The 24956-nt window shown below is 42.2% G+C and overlaps 3 protein-coding genes across 21 annotated transcripts; all 3 read left to right on the top strand.

The window, feature by feature from the left end:
- The first annotated feature begins 2405 nt into the window (after positions 1-2405).
- LOC117652440 (zinc finger protein 782-like) lies at positions 2406-14633 on the top strand. 3 transcript variants are annotated; one of them, XM_034397347.1, is made up of 2 exons: positions 2406-2429; positions 12709-14633. In XM_034397347.1, the coding sequence occupies exon 2, from the start codon at positions 12733-12735 to the stop codon at positions 13585-13587; it is 855 nt and encodes a 284-aa protein (XP_034253238.1). In that variant the 5' UTR covers positions 2406-2429; positions 12709-12732; the 3' UTR covers positions 13588-14633. The 3 variants fall into 3 exon arrangements, with proteins under 3 accessions (XP_034253238.1, XP_034253239.1, XP_034253237.1); XM_034397348.1 differs by lacking the exon at positions 2406-2429 and adding an exon at positions 3468-3490; XM_034397346.1 differs by lacking the exon at positions 2406-2429 and adding an exon at positions 4403-4504.
- On the top strand, positions 2434-24672 carry LOC117652441. 17 transcript variants are annotated; one of them, XM_034397366.1, is made up of 6 exons: positions 2434-2461; positions 19042-19146; positions 19592-19969; positions 22031-22160; positions 22813-22894; positions 24338-24672. In XM_034397366.1, the coding sequence occupies exons 2-6, from the start codon at positions 19045-19047 to the stop codon at positions 24390-24392; spliced, it is 747 nt and encodes a 248-aa protein (XP_034253257.1). In that variant the 5' UTR covers positions 2434-2461; positions 19042-19044; the 3' UTR covers positions 24393-24672. The 17 variants fall into 17 exon arrangements, with proteins under 17 accessions (XP_034253257.1, XP_034253241.1, XP_034253243.1 ...); XM_034397350.1 differs by lacking the exon at positions 2434-2461 and adding an exon at positions 15479-15532; XM_034397352.1 differs by lacking the exon at positions 2434-2461 and adding an exon at positions 15848-15892.
- On the top strand, positions 4854-6473 carry LOC117652703 (putative nuclease HARBI1). Its single transcript, XM_034397796.1, has 5 exons — positions 4854-5001; positions 5060-5193; positions 5293-5865; positions 5931-6158; positions 6224-6473. The coding sequence occupies exons 1-5, from the start codon at positions 4854-4856 to the stop codon at positions 6428-6430; spliced, it is 1290 nt and encodes a 429-aa protein (XP_034253687.1). The 3' UTR covers positions 6431-6473.
- Positions 24673-24956: the final 284 nt, after the last annotated feature.

Genomic DNA, 24956 nt, shown 5'->3' on the forward strand with positions numbered 1-24956 from the left:
GCCGGCTAAACGTATTCAGATTTTCCCCGAAGTAATAGTTTTTTCATTTTATACCGGTAATAAGGGGGTGGGGGTACCCAGGTGTAACGTTCAAGTAGGCTTTCTAATAACCTCAGAAAGTTGAAACTTTGGTTTGTTGGTTGAATCCATTATGGTGAGTCCCCTAAACAAAATTCCATTCAAAATATTGAACGGTCACTAAGGAAAGTGCCACTTCGGTGTCCTTTACACTCTGCCTCGTATTGACTTTTTATCTCTAGCCAAAACGTTTTTTGAGCTAACGTAATATGTACTTTTTTTTCTTTTTTCACTTTAACTATGCACTATTTTGCCTATTGTATGTTGTATTTAATGTATTGAACCTGACTTTTTGTCATTTGCAATGTACCTTTCAATTTCTACATGATGTAGTGACAGTTATATTCTTAAAAGGATTAAAATTGTGTATAGTTAAAGAGAGAATAGTACATTTTACGATTGCTCAAAAAACTTAATAATCAAGAGAGGAAGAAGTCCGTACAGGTTGTAGGGCCTTGGGGAAAAACCTTCCTGAGTCTTGCAAAGGAAAACACTTTTTTAAAATGTTACCATAAACCTATGCGAACTTCAGTATGGTTTCTATAAAAGTTTCTCTTGAGCTACATGGAAGATTGCAGGGTAAAGTGAAGAGGATTTTTTCATCTTCAAGATGCCGCAAACCGATTGCCTAAAAGTTGAGAACTTCCGGAGGAAAGTGTCGCGCAGTGAAAGTTTGTACGTTTTGAAGGCTTTTGTTGCATTCCCTACAACTCCCTGACAACTAAAGACAAAACAATGTTGTTTTTTTTATGTTGTAAAAATTGCGTTCTTTCATTTGGTTTTTACCAATTGTCTCTAAGAGGTATCTTCAAAAAAATCATAGGTATCAAAAGAGGGGGCAAACCCCCTAAAAATGGGTACAGGGGACGAGACAGCATGAAGGAGTTTGAGAAAGATCAGAACGGACAGAATTTTCTCCTAAGGACCTTTAAATCACTAGTTTGGTAAACAACAACTACTATTTTGGTGAAAATCCAAAAAACTTCAACTGGCCCCTGACCGCATACACTCGACCCTTGAGGTATCGGCAAGCCGTACGACCTTGGAATTTGAATTATGAAGTTACTACACCATTTCAGACATTTCAAGCCGCGGAACCCATTCTAAATCATAATTTTTTAAATGAGCGTAGTTAAAGGTAGTCCACTACACTGGTAATACACACTGTAAAAAATCATGGGTAAATTTACCCGTGCATTGCACTGGTAAATTTTACTCCATGGCCTGAGAAAAATTTTTCTCACGTAATGGATGCGCAGAGCTAAACTAACCATATGGCTGGAAAATTTATCCACTGACAGTGTGGGGAAATTTATCAGCCACAAAAGTAAATTTACTCTTTGGGATGATAAACTGATTTCACTTGCCACGACAGTAAAATTACCCTAGCAAGTCAGAATAAATTTCTACACCTGGAGTGGCCGACCATCTTTCCCGCGCCACAGGGGCAAATTTCCTCGCGCCTCTGCTCGGCCAGTCTGGCCGGACCAGTACAGAGCTCGCAGCGGCCTGCCTGTAGGATGTCTCGTGGCGCAGTGGATAGCGTGGTGTGATTTGAATCACAAGGTTGACGGTTCGACTCCCATTGAAGTCAACAACGTGGGCAAGGTTTAGTCACCCTAACAAGGTTTTATCCACTGGCGCAAGCCAGCAGGATAATTTTACCCCTGTGGCGTGAGTTATTTTGGGTCGGTAGAAATTTACCCCTGTGGCTCGGGAAAGATAGACCCTCAGTCCATGTGCGTAAATTTCACAAGAAATGGGTGCAGAAATTTCTTACGTCATGTACTGATCTATTTACCTATACATTACATGAGAAATAACTACCGCTTGATGGTGGACCAAGCGTTGCCCGGTCCAAATGCGTAAATTTTCCCCCGGAATTTTTTACAGTGCAAAAGTGTAGTATTCGGTACTATCACACTGGAGTCAAAACTAATTGTAAGATGTTTGCAGACTATAGCGTCCTAGGCCCCAATTTCTCTAAGACACTGCAACAAATGCACAGGTCGTTGGTTTGACTGATTTAGACCCAACAGTGGGATTTAAAAGGTTCAACCTTGCTGTGGACCTACAGAGCTAGGAAAAATTTCTGCCGTACCTCAAACAGCAAGGCAGAAAACGGCATATTTTAAGCACACGTTTCTTTCCAAAAACTACAGTACCTTTTAAAGATTTTATCGCAATTATCGTACTTCACGCCAGAATTACGGCTCAAACTTGTCTCTATGAAGTCTTGTACGACTCGGCTGGAAATTAAGGTCTGTACCTTGCAAACCGTGCCCTTGCAGTGGTTTCGAAAAATTCGCGAAAGTCGGAACTGATGCCTCAACTGCACTCATCATACCTACGTGAGTTTGATCCAAACTGAAAGTCAAATAAGGTCTCATTATCAGTTTTGACGTTCCTACTTTCCTCTGCCCGAGAACAGTTTGCAAAGTTAACTACCCCATTCAGTGTCTTCTCCGCGTTACGAAATGCCACATACAGATGCGGTACAAACGGGGAGGGGAGGAGGAAAAGGGGGAGGGGGGAGGAGGAAAGGGGGGAGGGGAGGGGGGAGGAAAAAGGGGGGGTCCTGGCATCTGATCCGTAGGTTTATTGTTCCCGAGCACCCTTAACAGTCTGACGGGCTACGTACGGTAAGATAAGTCAAGTTTCAAGGCTGTTTCGCCAAGGCGTGGTCCAAGCGTGGCGTGACGCATGTCACCGTGTCCTGACCTACAAGAGAGGGGGTGCTGTTGTTCAGCCGGTCTGACAGGAAGTTTCAAGAAGCAGAACTTAGAGGTAAGTTTGAAACGCCTTGTGCGTCCGGTTGTCGCCCCGCCGTAACAAAACTTTAAAATCACATGGATCGTATGTTTCGCTTCATTCAAAATAGGCACTTCCACACACTAAACTTCTTACGGATACATCCTATCTGTATTACGGACATTTTTGTGCAATTGCAATTACGGATAGATTTTGCTTGTAATACGGATCAAATCATCCGTATTACAAAAAGTTTTACGTCCGTAACATACAGACGAAAATATCCGTATGGTACGGACGTAAAACTCTTTGTAATACGGATGATTTGATCCGTATTACAAGCAAAATCTATCCGTAATTGCAATTGCACAAAAATGTCCGTAATACAGATAAGATGTATCCGTAAGAAGTTTAGTGTGCACCACTGTAAAAAATTCCGTCCTTTTGTACGGAAATGGTACAGAAAAATATAGTACGGAGGTACGGAGAAAAGTACGGAACGTTCCGTACTTGCTCCATATGAACCCATGTAAATGGGTTCGGAGAAAAAGTGCGGAACGTTCCGTAGTTGGCAAGTACGGACGGTCCAGGCATATTATTGACCAGATATGTTCCGTACTTTTTCTCATAGTGACCGTATTCATTTGTGTTTAACAAAGTGGTGAGAAATTTCATAATCTAAATCCATCGAAACCTTTCAAAAGAGATGATTTTGTGAGCTGGACAGAACCGTTTGCTTGGGCAATTGTTCACAATTTAATTGGAAACTGACTTAAGCACCTATTACTAACGCATTTGTGACTTTTTAATGTACGTTCTCGGGTATGATCTTCTTTTACTTTTATTTTCTCTGCTCTGGTGGAAGTGTCTGGGAGCGCTATTCAAAAGATCCACTTATCCATGCTCACGCGAAGACACAGTGGAGTCCTCGTCTCGTATGGGTTACGTTTCGATGCACTCTCAGAACGTTACTGACTTTTGGCCCATTGTGTCAGTACTTGTTCAAGTAATTTGCGCAGCCATGATACGTACATTTCCTTTTGGCATTAACTACTCAGGAAATATAAAATAATGTTCTGGTAATTTGGTTTAGTACATTCAAAGGAAACTGGACTTTCTTACTTAGAAAATACTAAGTATTATTGTTGCTTACACGAATACGTAATTAATGAGAAAGATGTCTGTAACGTGCTGAGAGTGTACGATCAGTCAGTGTCATTCAGAGTGCTGAAGGGTAACTTATTAGGACAGAGCCGTGCTTTTATTGCTGGTTCGGCAGTCGATTTTCATTCCACCTTCAAAGAGTACTGCTGAGCAGCTGAGGACTACTCCTGCAAAACTAAAGCGTAGCACCCCTCTGTTTTGTAGCGTAATCACATTACGCTTGAAATCAAGCCTATTAGGTGTTAAACAGGCTCATCCGCTAAGATTCACCCTACCTAAATGCACGGGGTAACATCTGGTCTATGCTTGGTTTCAAGCGTAACGTCTTCCAGCGTAACTTTTGCTCTAGTTACGCTTAAGTTTTACCAGTGCACAAGCGAGAGAGACAAAACCGAGAGTGAAGAGAAGGCCCGGTGACCAAGTCGGTCGACTATATTCCAAAGCGTTTCAGGAATGCGAGTTTTCCGTCCTCCACTCAATTTTCTTTCACCCGCACTTGAAATTTCTCACAGTGAGTTTGGCGTTAGTGTACGAGGAAACTTGTGGAAACACGATACGAATTTGTTTATATTACGATTCTTTTTGGCTTTTCTTGGTAAGAAACAAAGGTTTCACGAAGGAATGTACGCTGAAAAAGTGTCCGCTAGAATGGTGGCTAGCTAGGACGGACGTCACTTGGGCTATATCAAGTTAAGGAAATTCACAATTCACAATTCACAATTCACAGATGAGGGTAGGGTGGGGGCTCACAGCCGCCTAGATGTCGAGGACCGAGTCGAAAAACAAATGAATGTTTGTTGATGTGTGTGTGTGTGTATCTTCCGTCGGCTCCAAACCTTTCGAAGTTCAAAATCATGGAAATGGACTTAGAGTTGATTTCTGGTGCCATAGTTATATTAGAAGCCGCGCTAATAGAAGCTGAAGATGAAGAAATCGCCGTGGCCATGGTAACTGGGCGCATGGGTGCACGTTTGATGGGGATGTTGGAGGAAGATGCCGACCTTCTTGGTATGTTGAGGTTACAATGTCGTGCACGGGGACCATTCACATCATTTTTCTGTGCTTTAATGTGTTCTACGATTTTTAGATGACGACGATGGCGTTTACTGGGAGAAGGTGGAGGTTGACGTCGATGGTTTCCGCAGGATGGGCGACCCCTCCTTCAAACGGCACTTCAGGCTTTCAAAACCCACATTTGAAGTGATTACGGCATTATTTATTTATTTCTTAATTATTGTTGGTAATGTCTTGTAACCAATGTTTGACAGTGTACAATGTCAATGTGTTTTCTGTGTGCAGGTTCTTCTTGAAACTCTAGCCAATTTCCTTATGGATTCTGGTAAAGTGGTAAGAGTACGAAATCCGATTGATATACCATTACTCATGGTATTATGGATCTTGGCCAGTCAAGATACATTCAGAAGTGTGGCAGTTCAGTTTGGCTACCTTCCCGGTGAAGTTTATTACCACTATTCTTACATAATTGAAGCTTTGCGAGAAATGGGCCCTCTGTTCGTTCAGTGGCCCAATGAACAAGAAAGAGTTGAAATTGAAGGAAGATTTTTGGTGTACTCTGGAATGCCAGGCGTTGCTGGAGCAGTTGATGGAACCTTCAATACTGTGACTGCACCTCTCTTTGAAAAGAATCGATACAGGAATAGGCATCACCAGTTTGCTTACAATTCAATGGTCATTTGTGATGACAATTTGTTGATAAGAGATATGCATATAGGCGAGGTTGGGTCTATGCATGACAGCAGAGTTTTCCGAAGAAGTCCATTGTATCAGAGATTGCTCCATGATGAGGAAAATGAGCTCCTTGCCCCAGATCAGCACATAATTGGTGACAAAGCCTACACACTAACTGACTTTGTGAGTGTTTATGTCAGTGTGTTGTGTACATGCATATTGGGATGTCAAGAAATAATTTTGTTTAGGTCATGACACCTTTCAGAAATAGGGGTAATCTAACCCCTGAGCAACGCGCATTCAACTATGCACTCTGCAGGTCAAGAGCACGCATAGAGCACTGCTTTGGAAAAGCTTTCATGCAATGGAGGCGAATGAAGATGCTACATGTGTTGAATCACGAAATCGCAATAGACCACATCACTGCCTGTTTCGTGTTGCATAACTTCATGATCCTAAATGGAGAGCAACTAATTGTAAGTTTCTGGTTTGAGTGGAACAAGTCACTCTTGGAATTGCATCTAATTCTTTCTTTATGCAGGATTGGGATGATCCAACTCTCACATTTGAGGAAGGTAATGGGGATGACGATGATGATGACGATGAAGATGAAGATAGAAGAGATGATGAAGATGACCCTGACGTCCCCATGAATCAACTGTTAAGGAGAGCAAGAGCTCGTGGGCGTGAGAAAAGAAACGAGTTGGTGAATGTAATTTACAATAGGTTGGAAGAAGTACCTGAATAGCACTGTAATCTTGTTTCATGTTTAGTTCTGTTGTCATGAGTGACAGTTGTTTATATTTAATGAAGAAAGTTTGAAAGGTATGACTAAGTTGATTTTGCACTGATTACTGGGTATGCAATAAGCAAGTGAGGAAAATAATCACAACTAGATGGAATAAAATCTTTATGGTTCAAAATTCAGATGTTTTTAAAACCAGTTAGTACTTTTCAACATCCCAACACGCACCATAGAACACTCAAAGTTTTCACAATACATTAATCTTGTATCTAGAAACAGCATAATTAGCTAGACATCAGTCTTGTACAAAAATAAAAACTTACAGGATAAGCTCAGTCACATATGTCACAATTCAGGCTTTGAATCACTCAAAACGATATTGCAGACATTACAAAATAAAATTAACACATGTCCCTAAGTGAGCGTGAAAAATCATGCTTTTAATCATGCAAACTTCAGGACTTACAAACAAAACATAAATGAAACAAGTTATTCATTAAAGAAATGTAAATAAATATCAATTAGGAATACAGCACAGGACTTGTGCTTGAGAACAAAAATAAATATGGAAGGAGATGAAACAAGTCATAAATAAACATCAATTAAGAATGCAGCACAACTTGTGCTTCAGAAAAAAATATTTAAAAAAAGAAGAATTGCTGTAGACCAAATTAAGTCAACAGTGGAAATAATTATGGAGTGCAACACAGAAGCAAACAATAACACATTGACTGCAGTAGTCACATCACACCGAGGCACCTTAACAAATCACTGCACATCACTGATCAGTAGAGTTGTTCGATTCAGTAGAGTTGTTCGACTTCAATAGATCCCTTTCAGACTTTAAGTCTTTCAGAATTTGCACACCTTCCTTGATCACTCCACCTCTCTCTCTTGCCTCTAATCTGTAAGTTTTAAACTCATTAAAATACTCCCTTTCAAGTTCCAACCTTCTTTCTTGTATGTCAAGAGCCCGGTTCTTAAACCCAATTGCTCCTCCCGATGCCTTAGCTGAGGAATTGTTGCCCATTAACCTCTGGGTTCTATCTTGACGTGTTGCATTTGGTTGCCTCTGTCTGCCTTTTGTCAAAGTGGCTGCAATCTCATGAGCTCTGGTTACTTTGGGCACTGCACCGAGGGATACAGTCTTAGGTGCCTTTGCAGAAACGCTGCCACCTTCCAGGTCATGCATGGCCTCGAAATTGGACCACTTGCACGCGCCACGTCCAGTTTCACCATGTTTATCAAGCAATTCATAGAATTTTATCTTGAGCTTTGTGAATCTTTTCATGCATTCGTCTCCGTTCCGTCCAATCCCTCTCTTCTTCATTTCTTGAGCGACAGAATTGAAGAGATCCACATTCTTCAATAAATCATTGCCATCGAATTTTTGTCTGGCCTCATCTACTTCTTCAATCAAGGCAGCATCTTTGGCGTCAGTCCACTCTACAGTAAATAAATGATAAGATAATAACGCTTATGAACGATAAACCATTAGGATGAGACCCTTATACGATTGGAACTTACCGAACTTAGTGGCCACCTGTGCCTTAGCCACCTGTTGTTGTGGCATATTTGCATGCACCTCTGGCTCATTTATCTCTGGCTCATTTAGCTCTGGCTCCTCAGTTGCAGTGTTGTTGTGGTTCTCATCTTGCTCTTCAACATCTTGCATGTCATTTGTGCCTTCGGACATGGTGTTGTTGATGTGGTCAGATGATGATTCACCTTCCCTGGATGATTCTGTCAATTGATTTTAAATAAGTAATCTTTGAGGACAAAAATTATACCGATTTGTGCCAAGGAGACAAATGAATTAACTTACCAGCACATTTCACCTTGCGAGGGATACTTTTGAAGCCTGCTGGCCAAACTCCAGCATGTATGGCATTCATACCATCAAAATAAGGCCATTCAGCTTGCTTTTCAACAGGTTTCTTTTTAGCCTTGCAAAAGAATGTATCCAAACCTCTTTTTTTAGAGTAGAGAGCATCGCCATCAAACTTAAACCCATGCACCAGCATAACCAGAGAAATCTCGGTATAAACTGATCTAGGGGTTCTCTTCATTTTGATCTTGTCAATTCGCTTCCCCATTTCATTGATAAACAAATGAACTGCCTCCTCAGTCCATGTGGTGATGGGCTCAGGCAAGGTTGCTGCAAACATTACAATGCACAAATATTATTGACCACATTGAGATGATCTATGGTGAAGTTTCAGAAAAGATTCTTACTCGGCTCATTTTGAAGAGGCTCCGCCAGAACATCATCTTCACAATTCAGGAGCTCAAAACTTTCGTTCAAGTTGGAATCATTTGATTTCCGCCCCTTCTTGGTGGCAGGACTTCTCAGGTCTGTCAGGAGCAAATTTAGGGAGAAACGAAGATTATTACAAGTCTAAGATAATATTAATGTCTCCTGGTAACGAAATTACAATAATAAAGCATAATTACCATCTACTTCCACGGGATTGGGACTCGGGCAATGCTGCACCATTAACTGCATAGTGGAGTTATGCTTGGGCGCGAATGAGTCATCGATGCTGGAGTTCACAATCGATGGAGCGATGCCAGCTCTCTTCAGCTGATTTAACCTTCTATAACATCTCAGATGATCTGAAAAGAAATAAAACTAAGTTTGCGCTACGAGCATAACCTGCTAAGGGAGGCATCTTTAGATCACGCAAAAGCCCTTACCCTGGTCATAGAGGATAGCCTCCCTCTTCTTAATCCAAATGTGATAAATATCACCGTTTACATCGTGCAATGAATAATTCATATCATCTCCCATTTTACCTCACAAAAGATGATAAAGAACGGGGAAAGTATAACCGGTGGTACGCGCGCAAAGTCAATCCGAAGAAATCACTGCTGTGTTCATTTGTTTTGCGGTTGGTGTTTCCGTGCGAGTCCAGGCGGCCGTGATTCCTTGACATCTAGGCGGCGGTGAACCCCCACCCTACCCTCATCTGTGAATTGTGAATTGTGAATTGTGAATTGTGAATTTCCTTAACTTGATATAGCCTTGAAACGAAGTCCTCATACTATCTTTGTTTGATCTGTAAAACAAAGGTATGAAAATACATTCCCTGCAGGGCCCATGGGGCCCCCTAGGCGGAAACGATTGTCCCCCCTGGAATGGCGTGAACCAATTTTTATCTTCTTTAAACATAAGCCTAATTTATATGATCCCATCTTAGGCTAGTTGAAGGACCCTGTAGAGCAGACAAAGACTATCAAATCCTCGCAGCCAGTGCAAAACATGGTGCAAGGATTACAATGACCCAATAAAGGCTGCTTTGAAACTGAACTGAGCACGTATCGGTAAATGAGAGAACGGTTGAAAGCGGATACGAGGTCGAAATGATAAGACTGTCACCAAACCAGACCATATTCCAAAATGTCCACAGGCTGCTCTTGTTTTGTCAATCACTCAAGCAAGCCCCCAGACATGAATCGTGACGTTAAATCTTTATTAATTAAGGGGGTTCATGCATGTTAAAAGCAAATTAAAAAATAATGGTTATTATTTTTTCCACGAATACTGTTTCATATAAAAAGCCCATTCTAGTCAATTCTATGACACTACTAGAAAGGAGTCTTCCTGATTTTTCCCCTACAGATCTGAGCAAGTATGCTTAATCTTACGAGAACCAAAATTATAATCGTTTCTGCTCAATTTAAAAAAAGGTCCAAAGTCACTTTACTTTATGCCAAAATGAAGCTTACTCAATTATCTAAAAGTGTTTTAATACAGAAATCATAAAATCGGAATCCTTGAACTCCCAATTATTTTTTTTACAAAGTGCTTTTATTATTCATGAGCCTCTTTAAGGGGGGACCCTGGTGAAAAAATCGCCAAAATTGCCGAAAATAGTATTTTGAAAGTTCATAGATAAAAACGTGCATAGAAGGTTTCAGATTCAACAGGTTGAACACCTTTAAGCTAAGTGGGTAGTTTCTTTATCATTTGGAAGGAAATAACATTGAGATCAGTTGTTGTTGGCTTCTACGCTCAACTTCACAGCTTTGCTCAGTCGACAAAAAAATTTGTCGTAGAAAGACTTCCTGCGTTCCTGGTTGACACCTTCAGGTGGGAAATACCCATTGAAGCCCCTTTTTTTAAAGTGCCTAGTTTTCATTGAAAACTCTTTCCTACCTTAAGGAGTTTAATTTTGTCTTGTAATGTGTTCCTTATAGATTCCGAATTCAGCCAGACATTTAACCCAAGTACCCTATGAGTGTAGAAAACTTCGGCCAAAAAACAACGCTGCCAACCTGCGGTGCGCACGTTTTCTCGAAAAGTAATTGATCTCCAGGTCCAGGTATTCTGTACAGGATACTTGACACATATATCTGGTTCACACCGTCGCCCTTTTTTGAAAGTGAGTTCCAGTTTTTTGTAAATAAGTCTAAAAAGTGAAAATAGAGAGTCAATACTTCATTTTTTGCACTTTTCTGCCGTGTTTACAAAAAACTGGAACTCACTTTCAAAAAAGGGCGACGGTGTGAACCAGATATATGTGTCAAGTATCCTGTACAGAATACCTGGACCTGGAGATCAATTACTTTTCGAGAAAACGTGCGCACCGCAGGTTGGCAGCGTTGTTTTTTGGCCGAAGTTTTCTACACTCATAGGGTAGGGTCAGGGCGGGGAAGAACTGGACGTTTTGCAATCTTTCTCGACTTTGACTCTAATTGACTATCTTTAGCCAATGTATCCGTTGGGTCTGTTGATCGAGCCTCAAAGAAAGACATTTCAACCCTCAGCGAGTGCGTTTGCGGCTTCATTCGGTAATAAATGAGAAAAAACAGTGTGCGATTCTTCCCCGTCGAAACGGGGAAAAATCGAACACCTAAGGGGAAAAATCGTACATAGGCTTTAATTTAACAAAAAGCTATGAAAGTAGGTCAGAAATCTCTCGGGAACGATATTTGGGGGTAACACTTGCGATACCCACTGAAGCAGGCGCACGAGTATTCCTAGGTAGACAGAAATCATCGTAGCATTGTTAGGGGGTCCGTGGCGACACGTTTTTGAGGTTAAATGACCAAAATGTATGAAATCGTCAACAGCCGTGTTTGTTTTCCCACTATATGTTGGGAAATGCTAAAATACACTTGTTACGACCACTTTGGTGGGATGTTAGGGCAATTCGTCGATGATTATAGAAAAAAGAGGTGTTCGATTTTTCCCCGCACCAGTGTACGGTTTTTCCCCGTTTCGTATTTAACCCTTCATATGTAATCCAGCTAGAAATCTGCTAAAACATTTGAACGTATCTTGGGCTCCACACTTCCAACTTTCGTTTACAATAAGAATATTCGTCACAGTAGGCTCGGAGAGTCGTTAAAAGGAGATATTGCGGGCACCAACTTTGAAAGTTTTTAAGGTGTTTTAAACGAGACCTCGTTTAAAGGTGACTTTGAATACTTTCCGCTTCAAGTGGGCTAAATTCCTTTTAAACGCAATCTAGCAGATCATCAATAAGCAATACTGAATACTTTGCACGTCCCAAAACACGCAAATTTGTGGCGAAAGTGCGGTGTGCGTTTCTTCCTCAACTTACACGTGTCCGGTTTTTCCCCGCCCTGACCCTACTTGGGTTAAATGTCTGGCTGAATTCGGAATCTGTAAGGAACACATTACAAGACAAAATTAAACTCCTTAAGGTAGGAAAGAGTTTTCAATGAAAACTAGGCACTTTAAAAAAAGGGGCTTCAATGGGTATTTCCCACCTTCATGAGTAGTCTTGCATGGACTCTATTCATTGATGACTTGTCGACAAATTTTAGTGACGGAATCTTAATATCAGCCCTACTTCTTTTTACAAACACCTAAAAGTTTGAAAAAAAAACGGGGGGAAAAATCACTTTTTTTAAATGTTAAAGTTTGAAAACTCATATCTCAGGATAGAAGTTGAACTTAAAAATTCCGTCACTAAAATATCTTCTATACATCTTTAGGATAACCCAATAAAATTTACAAGACTTTCCGTCCCAATGAAAGACGCAAGAAGATTTTTCCCCAATGCTCTAAAAAACACTAAAAAGCCACTTTTCTTAAAGACCGTTCAACATTTTGGATTGAATTTTGTTTTGGGAACTCACCATAATGAACCTAATAACTAAGCAAAGTTTCATCTTTCTGGGATTATTTCGATGCCTACTTGAAAGTTTCACCAGGGTCGCCCCTTAAGTGTTAATGCATTTCTAGACGCTACAGCTTCTGCATACCTACCATTTTCTATTGGAGTGACAAATTGTTTTTTATATTCCAGGAATTCCTCAATTGGAAACTGAAAATGAGCCACGGGTGTCCAGTACGCGGTAAGAAAAATGTGTCCGGGTCCAAACTGGCTGTGCACCTCCGGACCCACACAGGAGAGAAGCCCTATGAGTGCGCAGTTTGTAACAAGAAGTTCATCCAAGTTAGCGACCTCAGAAAGCACCTCCGGACCCACACAGGAGAGAAGCCCTTTGAGTGCACAGTTTGTAACAAGACATTCAGCGTAAATAGCAACCTCAAAAAGCACCTCCGGACCCACTCAGGAGAGAAGCCCTTTGAGTGCACAGTTTGCAACAAGAAGTTCAGCCTAGGTGGCCACCTCAGAAGGCATCTCCGGACCCACACTGGAGAGAAGCCCTTTCAGTGCACAGTTTGCAACAAGAAGTTTAGCCTAGGTGACCACCTCAGAACGCATCTCCGGACCCACACTGAAGAGAAGCCCTTTGAGTGCACAGTTTGCAACAAGAAGTTCAGCCAAGGCAGCGAGCTCCGAACGCATCTCCGAGTCCACACTGGAGAGAAGCCCTTTGAGTGCACAGTTTGCAACAAGAAGTTCAGCCTAGGTGGCCACCTCAGAACGCACCTCCGTACCCACACTGGAGAGAAGCCCTTTGAGTGCACAGTTTGCAACAAGAAGTTCAGCCAAGGCAGCGAGCTCCGAACGCATCTCCGGACCCACACTGGAGAGAAGCCCTTTGAGTGCACAGTTTGCTACAAGAAGTTTAGTCAAATCAGCAACCTCCGAACGCATCTCCGGACCCACACAGGCGAGAAGCCCTTTGAGTGCACAGTTTGCAACAAGAAGTTCAGTCACGGTTTGAACCTCAGAAGGCACCTCCAGACCCACTACAGTTTGCAGCAAGAGGTTTAGTCAGAGCAGCGACCTCGGAATAACGCATCTGCGAACCCACATTGAGGGAAACGCGTAGAACATCTGGTTGACAGTAGAAGTTCTGATTGGGGAAGTGCCAAGTGCGGTGTCAACTGCGAAGTCCCTTTGAGAAGAGGCCCATTTGAGTCTCATTTACATGAGTTGTAGATTAAACTACACTGCCAACCTAACTGTCTACTAAGAACACACTTACAAATGCATGCTTGCAAGTACACACTTACAAACGCATGCTAGGCTTCGTATAACTCCAGGCTAAGCTTAGGCGTTTGTAAGTGTGCACTTGGCCAAGCATGCGTTTGTAAGTCTGTACTTGCAAGCATGCATTTGTAAGTGTGTACTAAGTGACAGTCAGGTTTGTAGTGTAGTCGGATTCGCCTATGGCGTGCAACTTCAATATTTTGTCCGCATTCAAATTTAGTGGAGAACTACTTTCTTTGTTTAAATCTTCCGCTTTGTACAAGCTCATAGCTATTTTCACTGGAGCACGGTCAGCACGCTGCTGAAGTAGGGACCCTTTTATTTAGAACTATCTGACTACTGACTTGCATTTGTTTTCTTTTGCTTGCATGCAGCTATCTAGCACAGACTTTTAAGACGGAACTAATGGTACGTTAAGCGTGGACGATGGAGTGCTAGAGTTATCTTTTGCATGTTTAAGTGTTACATCTCGGCATTCGACGTCGGATGCGCCTTAGAAGCTGTTCTGATCATTCTTCTGGCAAATCATTTTAGGGTTAAGTAGTTCGAAGACCAACGTAAGAATATGATACTTTTCCCGATGTCAATACCTTCCTGTTTTGACGACATTCCGACATCGGACTCGAGCGCTTGTTCTCCGCACACCTCTGTTGATTCTTGGGAGAGAGTTGATCCAACCACCTTAACTTCCGATTGGCCTCAGATTTGTTACACTCGGCTCCAAGAACTAAATGTTATCTTGCTTGCCTATAAGACATGTGGAGACTTTAAAAGTTGCTTTGTATTTTTTTGACTGCGGTATTGAATAAAAAGAGCTTTGTAGTAAAGCCTTTATTGACGTTATTACCCATTTCGAACAACTTCGCATATTAAGGTGGTAGTGCACTACGCAAGGTTTAAAGACGCTGTTCACGCGAATTTTTTAGGTGGACGGGGGATTTATTAGACATCAAAACTGATTATGGGATCTCTTGATACTGAAACTTAGGATGAAAATCACAAATTTGGATGTGCATCTAAAGCAGCTATTGCGAGTTCATCCAATTTCTCTTAACTACTGCATCAATTCCACAGACTATTGGTGTGCGTGATTTGTACCAAGCATAAAGGGTTGAAACTTGGTGGACTATCAGAATACATATTCTGCACTGAGATTCCAAACGCTATGAGTATAGCACGTATGGTGCAATACAGCTGAGATATCGCACCATACGTGCAATGCCTCAGCCATATTGCACCTTACGTGCAATGCATCCCGAAAATGCCCTATGCTAATGCATGGGAATGTGGAGACATTGCACTTCATGTGCAATGCTTTTACATTGCACCCATTGACGCTATACTCATAGCGTTTGGATTCTCAGTGTAGCGTCTGGTGTGAACGAGGGAATATTTTGGAAAATTTTTAGTGCTTAAAACAGCACGGAAAGAAAAAAAAAGTCAGAAAACAGCTTGTTTTTAGCCCACGTTTCTTTACCAAAACACTACAGTAAAAACAATTTGATCGCAAGCATCGTAATTCACTTCAGAAATACAGACCTCAAACGCGTCTGTGCGAAATCTCGTACAAATTGGCTGAAAATTGCGGTATGTAAGTTACCCTGCTAAACGTGTTTTTTTGGCAGTGCATTCGAAGAATTCGTGGAAGTCGTAACAGCTCCCTCAAACTGCACTCCAATAAGTGATTATGGTCGAAAATGGAAGTTCAATAAGGACACATGATAAGGTCGGAAGGAATTTACTCCCTCTGCCCGGAAATAATTTTCGAAACACTCAATTCTTTGAAACATCACTGTTTAAAAAAGTCTCAGAATTCAGACCATTTTGTTCCGACTTCTTACTTTGCAGTGAGAATTCAGACTAAGGTCTCATATTTTAGACGGCTTATCAGCGTGCATGCACCAGTTTCGTGCGAAGCTTATGCACAAAAAACGTAATAGTAACCCGTAAGCTGCTAGCTGTTCAGATAATCAAGGCTTTTTCGTTCTACTACTCCAACGTCGCAGAGTTTTGTAATAGAAAATTTCTAATGACTTGACCCGAAGCCGATTTATGAATGGGGAGAACTTTAAGAATCCACTCTGAGGTGTAACGGCCGTAAAGTTGAAGTTATATTTAAGTAGTTGTGTAAATAACATGAGTCATTAGTAGTGTCCATTCACCCGAGGGGGTAAACACTTGCGTAATACCCTGTACACAAAAGTCGGGTATTACGCCGTAATACGCGTAATAGTAATACATTTTGGGACCAAAAGTATAAAAAAAATGTCATTTTTCAATGAAATTGAGGCGTAATACATACGTAATACAAGTGTAATACCCCGTAATAGGGAGTCTGTACAAGGTTCACTGGAGTGTTTACCCCCTCGCATTCACCTCTAGACTTCCCTCTTCGAAGTACCTATAGAAAACACACTCTTCGTAGCTTCTTTGAGTTCGAGTGTCCCTTTAGGGTGTCCTTGGTGTCTCTTGTCCTGGCTTTAGTCATGTACTTTAACGCGTTATCCATTTAATTAAGATTGTCGCGCGGACCGCAATCGATCGACTTCATAATTTGGAGACATTCCGCATTCATCACAGGAGCAAGCAGTATTTCGTTGAATCTTGATACGGACGGTGAGAGGAATTTCTGAACGATATGATGGCTAGCGAAGTCAGCGCGCCGATTCAAGTTTGAGGAATCCACGACATTTAGCCCAAAGTCTTTCTCCCACCGCAGAAATGCCCACTTCAATTTAATCCACCAATATTTGACCCACTATCTTTATTCCGAAAAAATGAGACCCAACCACCATTTGGCCCACCTTTGTACCTCGAAACCCACTAGAGAGTGACGTTATTCCCGCAGGCCATGCCTAAGGTAAGGTACTGTCTGTTAGTTGCAAACCGAATTTTTCTATTTTTTTCGTGAATATTGGTTGTCTGTAACTTTCCCAGTTCCAGTTCAGCCATTAACCTGTCCCATTTCTTCTGTACTTCCTTGATGCGTATTACGATGATATGTCATTGTGAGGTACGGTCAATGGCACTTACGTAATTTGCACAGTTGCCAGTGTAAGGTATTGATGTCTGCACAATGAAAATTTTGGTTGTCAGTTGATGGCCATTTCAAGGCTTATTTTCCTTACAAGGGTCATCAACACTGATCACAAGGTTGTCACGCCTATGCAATAAGCATAAGCCGTCCTAACGCATGATTCATCGGAAGGCACGGTGAATTTTATCGTAAACACGTATGTTTTTGTAAGGATCGTAAGGATCTGAGGGTGCAACTGGGGGGAAAGGGGAAGTACAGTGGGACAAACGCTGGCGGGCTATAGTGGTGGTGGGCTAAATGAGGTGGATGTAAAAGTAATGGACAAAACACGAGTGGGCATTGCTGTTTTGGGTGAAAGGAATTGGGTGAACCGTCTTGATACCAAGTTTGAGCCTTGTTTCGTGTCTTTCGCTTCAGCCTTCAGCCTTTAGTTCACCATTCTGTAGGGCATTTCACTGTGATGCACTTAGATGAAGTTTGAAATCACCCACCGTTCGAGCCAAATATGGTTAGAGTAGAGAAGAGACTAACAGGTTTTCTAAATTGGGCTGGGTCTTCAGCCAATGATGATTGTAGGAACTGCACTGCACAAATTAAAAGGGCAGAATCAGTAGTGGTCTGAGAGCCCCGAATCGCCGACGCCTGTTACTGTTACAAGACCTGGTCGTGCGAGGGGTCCACTACACTAATATTGATACCAGTGAATACCTTAAGTCTCCAAAAACAAAAACCTGAAATTTCGGTCAGGTGACAGCATGTTTTGACTCCTTACAAGGAAACCCCGTTAACACCGATAAATAAAGCGAAAATATCCAGTATTAGAATGAGAATACTAGTTATCACTGGATTAAGTACACACGATTATCAGAGTGGCACCCCTGGGGTTGCGTACACCTATTATGTAATTTGTGTTTCTAATTATAATAGGCGTCTCTATAGTACTTATGCAAGGTATCGAATAATTAATTGTTCGAATTTTTAGACAGACGGTCCGGGGCGAGACCTAACCGAACCCAAAGTGCCCAGTTCATGTTTACAGTTATTTACAGACTTGAAGGTTGTTTGGTCGAGTACGCAAGGTCTAACCCCCATGGAGGCTTTCATTGACTCAATGCTACTGGTCAAAATTTCGAGTTAATTGATTTTTTTTTCGAAATCATCCTTTAGAGTCCTTCGTACCGTTTGTGCCATCCCCGCGAACCACCAAGAAGGCTTCTTATATCTCGTACTCAAATTCAACCGCTGGGGCACTGCATATGCAAAGGCCATACTTAAGTACATTTTTTGGCGATACAATAGGGTTCTTTCGTAGATCCCTGAACCGGAAGCACACAGACGCCATGTTGGCGGAAGTAGATCCAAACTTGACATGGGTAAGAGACGTTAGTCAAAAGTATCGGCCACACTTGAACATAAACAGTCGTTTGATACTTGCTTGCACTGCACATGTGTTTCGCGAGCAATATTTGTACAGATCAGCTATAGTTTAAGATCCGAAGAGAGGTTAGTTTCCGGCCAATTTGGCGTCTGCTGGTCTGCTTGCTTCCGGTTCAGGATCTACGAAAGTACCCTATTGAGTATCGCCAAAACGGCCTTACGGAAAAGTATTGCCTTCAGAACGGCGATACACCGAAGTATCGCCAAAACCACGTCATTAAACTAAAAACATGTCCCCTTGATTTGTTCAAAGTTCATTGCCAAATCGTGGCAACACTCCTAAGTACTCTACAAACTGAAGTGTGTACTCAGTATGCATCTACAGATGCATACTTGCAAGTACACACCTACAGATGCATACTTGGCTGAGTACACACCTACAGATGCATACCTAACCTCTCCAAGTATGCATCTGCAGATGTGTACTCAGCTAAGTATGCATCTGTAGATGTGTACTCAGCTAAGTATGCATCTGTAGGTGTGTACTTGCAAGTATGCATCTGTAGATGCATACTGAGTACACACTTCAGCTTGTAGAGTATCGCCATATTTTGGCCGTCCTTCGCCGTTTCGAAGGCAATACTTTTCCGTAAGGCCGTTTGGCGATACTCAATTGTATCGCCGAAAAAGGTACTAAAAGTATCGCCTTTGGATTTACAGAGGGGCACGACGACGGCGCATCCTCGATTTGCCTGCATGTCTTATTTCACGCCGTTTTAAAGTATTCGGCACATTGAATTGTCTTTATCTTGTGTTAACAGAACATGGCTGCATTCCGACGATTGGGTTGGCTTCCTCGTATGGACAAGGGCTGCTGGTGCTGCTCTCTGGAGACATTCTGCAAGGTCTTCGGATACTTCTCTGCGGTGAGTTTGTCCTGCGTTTCGCTTACAATTCACGAAAAAACCGTACGAATCGTAGGACCAGCTTTTTAAAAGTTACGGGGCTTCTAAGTCTGAAAGAGTGATTCTTTATCTAGGAAGGACAAAAAGTATTACAGATTTCATGATGCGTGTTTCACAACTTAGTTTCACTTCTTACCTTCCGAAGCTACTCTGACATTTCATGTTCTTCACAATGTGCCGAGGGTCGAGAAATTTTCGTCATTTCACTCACAGTCAATTGAGGAGGGTTATTCAGAAACCAGTTTTGACCTCACTGATTTGGACGAAACTTCTTGAAAAGTCGTACTGATTGTTAGTCCTGTTCTATAAGCTTTCTTTTCATCCTTTTGTTTTGTTTGGGTTGGGACGGGTTGGGACCTCACCAGTGCTCTGGTTCGTTCGTCAACTGGCAACTATTCTGTTTTAGGTGGCGAGCCTCTGCGTGATGTTGGGACTGTTGGTGGTAGTTTCCGTGGGTGGTCAACATGGTGACAGCTTTACACCGAGAGCGCTGGTACTGAGTCCAGGCGACGGCTACCGCCACACTCCACCCCCTTTAGACTATCCTCGGCCTCCAACACCCAGGCGTGGTGCTGCAGCATATCGACACGCCATCTACGAGATGGAACAGCCTATGGTGAGGACTCCGGACTACAACGTGATCTACCAAGGACAGTACAGCCAGCCAGAGGAACGCCACGGCCTCTCTCCCCTTCTGCTCCGTATCATCTGGATTATGACTCTCATTTTCGAGGGCTTCGTCTGCTTCTTGGCATCGATAATCTTCCTCATGGGATTCTATCAGGTATGAAGTACAGGTTAACCTGTAAACAAAGCGCGACGGGATATAACGTGCACACTCTTAATAGCCTACGAAGGATTTTTTTCATAACTACGAAGAAAATGAAGGCATTGTAGAATTGCTTCGTATTACGAAGAAACTTGCGTACTCTTGAAACTTTGCGAAGAATGCATCCGTATTGCCAGTCAGAAGTTCGCAACATCCGAACAAGTGCTTCTCAATTTGCGGAACAACCTATGACCACTTGCAGACACATTGTTGGCAATGCGAAACACCGGTTCGTAAAACCATAAAGCCAATTTCTTCGCAAGCTGCAAACCAATTAGTATTTAATGGGGACACATTCTTCGCAAGGTTCTGAGAGTGCATCGGTCACTGATCTAGGGATGGCTCCGGTATTTTACGGTATAATACGGTTTTAAACCCGGTATTAAACCGAGAACTCTGAATTACTTGGTATTTTACGGTTTTATACCAGTATGTTTCAGTATTTTATTCGGTTTAAAACCGATTTAAAATACCAAAATATAAAATACCGGCATTTAACCATCCCTACACTGGTCTAATTGTCCTATCAAAGTTTCCCATTTTTTTTTATCGAAGTCTTAAAGGGGTCCGAGTAGCGCACGTTTGAATTTTTTTCGCCTTTTGTGAATGGATATACGTTCTCTGCGATTACCTGCGGAACTGTTAGTCGCATTTGAATGCATTATCTACATTTTGGCGCTAACGGGGCTGCGACATCTTCATTTTTGCGGACTGAGGGACTTCCTCCAGTTGGTTTTTTTTTTTTTTTTATGAAACTTTGATTGGAAGCTGCTTCCCTCCTCGCCGCCATTCTTGGCTTACAATCCTTCCTTATAAAGGGTCTTACGACGGAAATTTTAAATAAAAAAAAAAAAAAAAAAACGTGGAACAAAACGTATTCAAGTGCTCAATCGTCAGTTTTCGGTCATTTTCAGTGTATTGCCCCTTAAATTTTGTTCGTACGAATTAAAGTTTCAAAGTTTTTTCTTTAAATTGTTCTTCTTTATCGAAGCTGACATACTAAGGGTCCTCAAAAAATCTCAAACATTCCTCTAAACGAAAATGTCAATCATTCGAAGTACTTTTACTCGTTCGGGAGAACGAGCGGCTTTCGTGAACTTCTGCATACCCAATTTTAAACAATTCTGCTTTTGTGTCGTAACTCTTAGAGCTGCATGTAAGAAAGAAACCTGTTTAAAAGCCGTTTTACAATCAAAAACCTTCTCTGAAATTTTAAGGCACGGGTGATATTGTATTCACTCTCTGCACTACCTAAACTCAAAAATAATAGAGCCCAAATTTGGACTGGTTCAAATCTTCGCTATCTAATCGACTTGTGCTGGCATCGGATTGAATCAGGGCCGATTCGATTCGGCTTCGAACAGTCCTACTCGTTGGGATCGGACCTATCTCACCAGTCACGTGCCTTGCGCTCGATCTTGTTAAAGTAGTACATCAGTAACAAACAAAGTATTAAAAAAGTTCCCCATTTGATCCATATCGATAGAAAATCATGCGCTGAAGTCAGTGTTACCAAACAAAATTCTCCTTCCTGCACTCGTTTCTGAGATAAATGCAGTCAAAGTTGGGATTTTTAACATGGGTCTTATGGGGAATGGGTCTAAAAAACATGCTAACGTTTACTTTTGGCACATAAGGAGTAATAAGAAGGCAATGAAAAACTATAGTTAGATAAAAAACACTACATAGAATCAAAATCCTTCCAGAAAAACGGGGGTCCCTGTCCATAGATGAGAACTACAGAACAAAGAATGTCCGAAAAATGCCCTCTTTTGGGTCAAAACGCGACTTCGGCCGTTTTCATAGTTGAATTGGTCAAAACCCTGTAGGGTTACATCAAAATTGCATATAACTTAAAACAGAGTTTGGAGCTTTATCTGTAACTTGATGCAAAGCTCAGAGCATTACGACAAATTTCAATTTCAAAATTTTTTGGCGGGAAGCACTAGCTGATGTACTACTTTAATTGGTCGTCGGGGCCTCCACCGTTCAACTTTTACTTACCGAATGTTCCAGAGACGCCACACTCAGCTGATGCCTTTCGTGATTTTCCTGCACTTGCGCGTGGCTGTGGCTATTCATCTGGCCATCTGGGCGGGGAAGCTGTGGCCAGTGGTGTCGCTCTTGGGGACGCTGCCTCTCATTGGTATGTCAACACACCGACAGCACAGCACACACTAAATGTCATGGGACTTTTTTTGTCCCACGGTTTATGCAATTTTAAGCACATCCGGTGGTGATGCAATTTTGTGTCCGCCAAGCGGGACAAATTGTCTAGTGAAAGTACAAGTTGCAGCTGGCGCCGGACAAAATGTGTCACCAGACGGGAACAAAATTGTATCAGCGTCGGATGTGCTTAAAATTGCATAAACCGTGGGACAAAAAAAGTCCCATGACATTTAGTGTGCACTGTTAATCACCGAATGCGACGTCTTATGCGTTAAAATATGAATTGTGTCACGTTCATCCGAATACGGTGTCACAGTCGTTTCAACATGACTCAGCCGTCCAACTAGACAATCCCCTTTGAATGTGGATCAACATCCAAACGAATGTGACATCACATTGAAAAAACGAGACACAAGTCACATTTCCGAATATGACGTCATAGACCGTGTTGGCTGGGTCCGTACAAAAATTGTACGGAAAGTTTGTGTGCACAAAAAACTGAGATGTCTCGTACAAAATTTAACATTAAGTGTGTGGTAGTTCGTAATTTTGAGATCAAAGTAATCGGTTCGCAAGGTTTTGAGAGTGAAGTAGGTTGAGGTGTTATTTCTGGTTGCTTCTGTTTCCAGGCTTGGTGGCTTACCCTTTGCTGTGCGTGAACAGTCTCCGTGTCAAGTTTGCCGAGGAAGAATTGGAACGTTCTTGCGAGGCGTAAGTTGACTTTTATTTTACTTCTGCACTGAGAATTATTGTCATAACCAAGACTAAGGGTGAGGTATCACACAGATTGGGTATCTCCCATAGCTAGCGACTTTAAAGTTGTTGTACGAATTCAGGCGCTGAATTTAAGATACGATGATACGACATGAACAAAATTATGACTGCTAAAATTTGCAATTTCCTTGGAAGTGCAGAGTTTGCCGTCTCCACACTTAAAATGTGGAGTTGTCCACATTTGCACCATGCAAAGAGATAAGGGCTCCGTGAGCTATTCCACACTCAAAGTGTGGAGACTGCAAACTCTGTTCTTCCAGGTGTGGAGACTTCCACACCAGGAAGTGTGGAGTTGTCCACGTTACACTGTTAAAAAAGCCGTACATTTCAAGGAAGAAGGGACGGCTAGACCGTACCTCACGGTGTACAGTACAACCATACCCAAAAACCGTGCTTCCCATAAGAGCCCATGTTATGAAAAACCGTACTCCCTACCCCAAAAGCCGTACTGGCTGAGGTACGGTGGTACCAGGCAAATTGTCTACCAGACTGTGCCTGTATCTTTTCCCGTGGATTTTTCTCCAGTGTAAGTTTTATAGTGTGTACGTATTCCCTTAAATTAACGTGCACGCTTTAAATCTTACGAAGTATTTTGAGAATAACGGAGGGTGGGGCAGTTCGTAGGCTTTCGAAGGGAATATGAGTGTGCACAATCTTCCATTTACGTGATCTTATTGATTAGCAATCGACACGATCGTCACCGGTGCACTTATGTGGCCTTAAACAAACGATGGAACCGCGCTACCATTGGAACTGGCCTTGACTTAAATTACTGAGTCACGTGATTTTCCTTCTGGGTTTCTCTACCGATCATCCGCCACGTACTTGCTTCATTATAGGCTATTGGGCGAACGTAACGCGCCCTCGGACACAAAAGTCTGGTTAAAAGTACCAGACCAACCCTAGTTAAACGAGTACGTCACCCGGGTGATGCAACTTCGTTGCCCAATTTTGGGTGACGAAAATTCATCACCCGAAATTTGGTAACAGGCGTTAGGTCGCCCAAATTTAGGCAACGTCGTCGGCGACGCAATGAGGTCCCCGATGACGTCCTTCCGGGGCCACCAGGATGACCGGAGGCCTCAACGCCACATGGCGGTCATCGTGGTGGCCCCGGAAGAACGTCATCGGGGACCTAACGGCGTCACCGACGACGTTACCCAAATTTGGGCGACGATTTTGTGACAGCCTAAAATTTGGTCACCGCTGGCTCGTCACCCAAATTTGAGCGACGATGCGTGCGTCACCCAATAAAAGGGCCATGGTGGTGACTCTTTCATTCTTAGTGTGCTGAGGGCGGCAAACTTCTTAGTTCGTGGCTCACGTTTCCTCCTACCGTTTACTATAAATGAATTTCATGCAGTGTAATTGTGTTTGCAGGGCTTCACGCGCCGCGGGACGCAACGACCTCGACCACCGTCTGAACATAGAATGAGCGTCTGCTGCGCTGTCATACCGGCATCATTATCTCCTTCTTCTAGTGCTTATTAGGTTGAAGCGAGGAAGTTTACTTTTCCAAACAAAGCTTTTCAGAATTTATTTTTATTTACGTTTCATACTGAGGCCTTGCTCCAATTACTCTGTGAAAGTTCGTCTCGTTCTGTGCGATGAAGTACAAATATCCTGCTGTAGTGATTGTGAGTCTTTCGGGCTTTCGCACAAGAGTTGTGTTTAACTGTGCTGAAGTAATAAAATAGTTATTTATGCGTCCTTCATTGTAGTATTGATCTTTAGAATACCTTACATTTGAATCACTAGTCAAAATTATCACAATGTTGCTCCAGCAATGAGTAGCCCTTAAGTCCTGCGTCACGCCAATCGAAAGAGGATACACTCTAAAAAATAATGGCATTTCTACTACACCGTCGTATGGTAAAAGTACCAACTTCGGTATGGGAATCGACAATCCTATACGTGATTTGGAAAATTCCTATGCTTTTCGTTCTTTTGCCAACGCGGTGTGGTAAAAATCCGAACCGAGTATAGGAATTTGATTTCC

Source organism: Thrips palmi, unplaced genomic scaffold (assembly GCF_012932325.1).
Source record: "Thrips palmi isolate BJ-2018 unplaced genomic scaffold, TpBJ-2018v1 HiC_scaffold_7, whole genome shotgun sequence".
NCBI classification, from domain to species: Eukaryota; Metazoa; Arthropoda; class Insecta; order Thysanoptera; family Thripidae; genus Thrips; species Thrips palmi.

Coding starts and splice junctions, on each gene's coding strand:
- LOC117652703 (XM_034397796.1), top strand. CDS start 4,854: ATGGACTTAGAGTTGATTTCTGGTGCCATAGTTATATTAGAAGCCGCG. Junction 5,194..5,292: donor TTTCAAAACCCACATTTGAA/GTGATTACGGCA, acceptor TTCTGTGTGCAG/GTTCTTCTTGAAACTCTAGC. Junction 6,159..6,223: donor TAAATGGAGAGCAACTAATT/GTAAGTTTCTGG, acceptor TTCTTTATGCAG/GATTGGGATGATCCAACTCT.
- LOC117652440 (XM_034397347.1), top strand. CDS start 12,733: ATGAGCCACGGGTGTCCAGTACGCGGTAAGAAAAATGTGTCCGGGTCC.
- LOC117652441 (XM_034397349.1), top strand. CDS start 17,667: ATGAGAATACTAGTTATCACTGGATTAAGTACACACGATTATCAGAGT. Junction 17,745..19,041: donor GGGTTGCGTACACCTATTAT/GTAATTTGTGTT, acceptor TTGTGTTAACAG/AACATGGCTGCATTCCGACG. Junction 19,147..19,591: donor TCTTCGGATACTTCTCTGCG/GTGAGTTTGTCC, acceptor ATTCTGTTTTAG/GTGGCGAGCCTCTGCGTGAT.